Source organism: Onychomys torridus, chromosome 1 (genome assembly GCF_903995425.1).
Source record: "Onychomys torridus chromosome 1, mOncTor1.1, whole genome shotgun sequence".
In the NCBI taxonomy this organism is placed as follows: Eukaryota; Metazoa; Chordata; class Mammalia; order Rodentia; family Cricetidae; genus Onychomys; species Onychomys torridus.
In genome coordinates this window covers 85,039,201-85,043,133 of record NC_050443.1, presented here as the reverse complement: position 1 = coordinate 85,043,133, position 3,933 = coordinate 85,039,201, and the positions used below count along the sequence as shown (strand labels likewise).

General features: G+C 38.4%; 1 protein-coding gene across 1 annotated transcript; it reads right to left on the bottom strand.

Annotated features, from left to right (window-relative positions):
• Positions 1-220: 220 nt before the first annotated feature.
• On the bottom strand, positions 221-1,168 carry LOC118571123 (olfactory receptor 2AG1-like). The gene has a single exon (XM_036170041.1). It carries the CDS (start codon positions 1,166-1,168, stop codon positions 221-223), a length of 948 nt encoding a protein of 315 aa, XP_036025934.1.
• Between the last annotated feature and the right edge of the window lie 2,765 nt (positions 1,169-3,933).

Genomic DNA, 3,933 nt, shown 5'->3' with positions numbered 1-3,933 from the left:
TTATCTTTTTGTCCATGTTTGACAAAGCACCAGATTCTGTAATACCTCTTGAAAAGAAGATGCACAGAGCATTTACAAAGGATCCCATACTTCTTTCCCATCTTATACTTCTCTACCAAGAGACACACTGTTTACTCTAGGATTTATCCAGGACATTTCATTCACACCAGAATTCTGACTTTGTTGAAAAATTGTCTAGAAGGTTCCTATTTAGAACTACCTAGAGGTTGACTTGTGTTGACAGTCGTTTTCCCAGGACTCTCTTCAAAGCCCCAGTGACCTCCTTATTCCTCAAACTGTAGATGAGGGGATTCAGAGCTGGAGTGACAATTGTGTAGAAAACTGAGCTAATATTGTCTTGTTTGGGGCTGTGGAAGGGACTGGGCAGGACATACATGAAGGAGGCACCCCCATACCACATCCCAACCACAGTCAGGTGAGATGAGCAGGTGACAAGGGCTTTTTTTCTGCCCTCATTTGAGGGCATATTGAGCACAGTGAACAGAATTAGTGAGTAAGAGGCCAGGATGGCAGCAAGAGGGAGAATTAGCACTGCCACACCCATCACATAAACCATGAGTTCATATCTGGAGGTATCTGCACAGGCCAGCTTTAGCAGGGGAGGGATCTCACAGAAGAGGTGGTTGATCTGCCGAGATTTGCAAAAGGAATACTGCATGGTATAGATGCTATATCCTAGTGCACTAAGGGATGCCAGGATCCATGATGTGGCTATCATGAGCCAGCAGACTTTGTGACTCATTAAGATTGTGTAGTTCAGAGGTTGACAAATGGCCACATACCTATCATAGGCCATGAAAGCTAAAAGGAGGTCCTCTGCACTGCCCAATACAAGTTCTAGGAACATCTGAAGGGCACATCCCCCAAAGGAGATGGTATTGTCTTTGAGTAGAAAATCAAAGACAGCCTTGGGAGTGATAACTGATGTGAGGAGAAGGTCCATGAGAGACAATTGTCCAAGTAGGAGATACATGGGCACATGGAGACGGGCATCCATGGTGATGACTAGGAGCAGCAATCCATTGCTAGTTAGGGCCAAAAAGTACAGGGCTGTGATTGTAGCACAGAGAAGTTCAGGAAAGCCACTGTCATCCAGAATCCCCACCAAGATGAAGCCACTTCCCAAGGTGGAATTCCAGTCCTCCATTTTGTATGGTCTCATTAGCTGCTAAGAAACAGATGGCTCAGTGAACTTATGCTAATATGAGCCCTAATTTTGTCACATAAGAAACTCCTTAGGATGCCAAACATGATTTCATAATATAATATCTTTTATACTACTAAATAGCTTTGTTTCTTGATTTTCAAATTTCTCATTCTATTTTAATTTATATCTTTTGAGAATTTCATATATGGGTCTTGTATTTACTTGTTCTACATCTCCCCTTCCAACTGCTCCCATGCCCCCCATTCCCTCTCAAACTTATGTCCTCTTATTCTTTAACTTGTTACATAGGTATTGGTCTGTATGATTATGCATGTCCATATTAGAGCATGATATATACTCTGTCTATTTAGTGTTGCTCAAATGTACATGTTCTTAAAGCTCAGTTTCTACATTTCCTTAGTCCATATTTTTTGTGGGTAATGATGTTGGAAATTACATTTTTTCCATATTAGTTATCTCTCTTGCTCAGTCTCTACATTCCTCATGATCCTTGGAGATGAGTACCAGCTCTCTAAAATAATGTAGTATTGTGTTTAAGAACATGTTTCTATTAGAGTTAAAACTTTGGGAATTATTTGAACATCTTTTTTTTATCAAATTATTGTGTAGATATAAAGACACAAAAATATAACATATAAGATCCTAAAACAGAAAACTTATTTATTTTCTTGTAATAAATTACTAAAAGCAACTAAAGAATACTATTTTATATTGTGCTCTAGTCCAATAATCCTATCCCAATTCAGCCTTTGAACCTGATGTTTCAATTTCTCTCCTGAAAGTCCACAGTAATTTTACCAGGTAGAGACAGTGATGAAGAGGGCTCTATCATTGTTTGGAAAAATTCTAGTAGTGCATGGTACTCAGTCTTATAGTGAAGCCAGCAGAGTCAGTTGTCTAAATCAACAGGAGCCTGTGATCTGCATGGAACAGCACCAATAAAATCAACTCAGAGCATGAAGTTAAAGCCATGAAAGTGAAGCATCCTTACACAGATCATTCAGCCATGTTTTGCCATACATTATATTTATGTTTCATTAGTCTCCATTGGTTTCTTAGGGCCATTAATACCTTAACTCTTAAAAGGGCATGGAAGGGCAATAGAACTCAAAGATCTAGGGAATCTGACAAATTAGCTCAAGTTCTTTGATTCTATTTTTTGATTAGCTCTGCCTAAAGTCTACATATTTCAATACAAGAGAAAAAAATTACCTTAGCTGGTGAGAAGCCCAGCTGCTTGACAACCCCAGCTACACTTGGATGCAGCTTGAAGAGATAGGATGCACTTTTCTTCAGCAGTATTTAATCCATTTGTGTTGCTTTTAGTGAAGTATGTCTAAGTCCATGCAATATTGGGTGACAGGGCTGTTACAGTTTTTCATCTCATCTACAGATATGCTCTAGATCTGGCAGTAGGTACAACCAGGTAGTCTTGGGTGACATCATAAGCAGCAAGAAGATGTTTTTCCTGTTCACAAACCTGAGAATTTATAGAGACGACTTCCTCATAAAAGGTTGAATTTAGGGAGTGTCTCTAACTTCCTGTGAAGTTTTAGACTGTCTTTGGGTTCAGACGCTCAGGCTTCTTTATTCATGATGCTGTTTGGGAACACAGATCCAAGCTGCCTGAAGAAAGTAGAAATCTGAAGAGATGTCCAAAAGATTCAGTTGAAGTTCACTTAAATGTACCTGGGGCCAGAGTAAGCTAGTGGCTTGTCAGGAAGACTCTGCTTTGTCTTCTGAGCCCATGACCTTTTCTTTTCTTTCTCCTGTGAATATTCTCAGAGGGGCTTATCTCCCAGAAGAAATGCTCTCTCTTTGAAATCATGGTCTAGTGAAAGAGAAATTAATGAATTCTCTTGAGGGCATTCCTTGGCTTTTCTTTCAGAAGTTCTTCTGTCACAAAATTAGGTCTGAGGCCCTTCTCTCTCCTTGAATACAGGATCTAAGTTTCTTAACCACCTAAGTGCTGAGAACATAGGAACATAACTATCCCTTTTAGGTTTATTTCTAACCTTAAAGGAAACACTGACAATTAAGGTTTCCATTTCTAATTAAATAGATCTGTTTGGATTCCCTTGTGGCCAGCTGTTGTGCTGAAAGAGTAGACAAGTTTCTCAGCTTTTGTGAAATGTTACCCCCCTTATTATGGTCTTCTTTGGATAGTTTCAAACTTCCTATGGTTATTCCTAGGGCATCTGTAGAATTGAGAGTCTCCATTGACATCTGGCAACTTAGGACAGCTTCTATGTTTGTTATGTCTTGCTTTCACCAGTGATGGTTAAAAAAAGAGAGCTTGATTGTCCAAGCATTAGTTGGGAAAATAAACAGTAATCTACAGAATACTAGAGATGTAAAGGATCAATATTAATTAAAACCTTTCAAATGTTCCCAGAGATTAAAACTAGGCTGTTTATTATGTAAATACACTTAGATGACAATGGTCTATCAATACAAGAACTAGATGAGGAAGAGATGTGGTTTAAGATAAATGCTGAGGAAATTAAACTGCACACCTAGTCTCTCTGGGCACAGCCGAACTGTCATCAGTGAATGAAAAGGAAATAAAATTCCTTCCAAATTCTCCCAATAGAATAATTTTATAGTTAGAAGAAAATTGATGCCCAAGGAATACATAATATATGAGGAACTTTGCTGAGCTCAAAAACAGATTTAAAATTGTCAAGTTTAACTACTGAAATCCAAAAATATTTATATTTTTAATTTTATTTAAGTAACTTTTT

Coding starts and splice junctions, on each gene's coding strand:
- LOC118571123 (XM_036170041.1), bottom strand. CDS start 1,168: ATGGAGGACTGGAATTCCACCTTGGGAAGTGGCTTCATCTTGGTGGGG.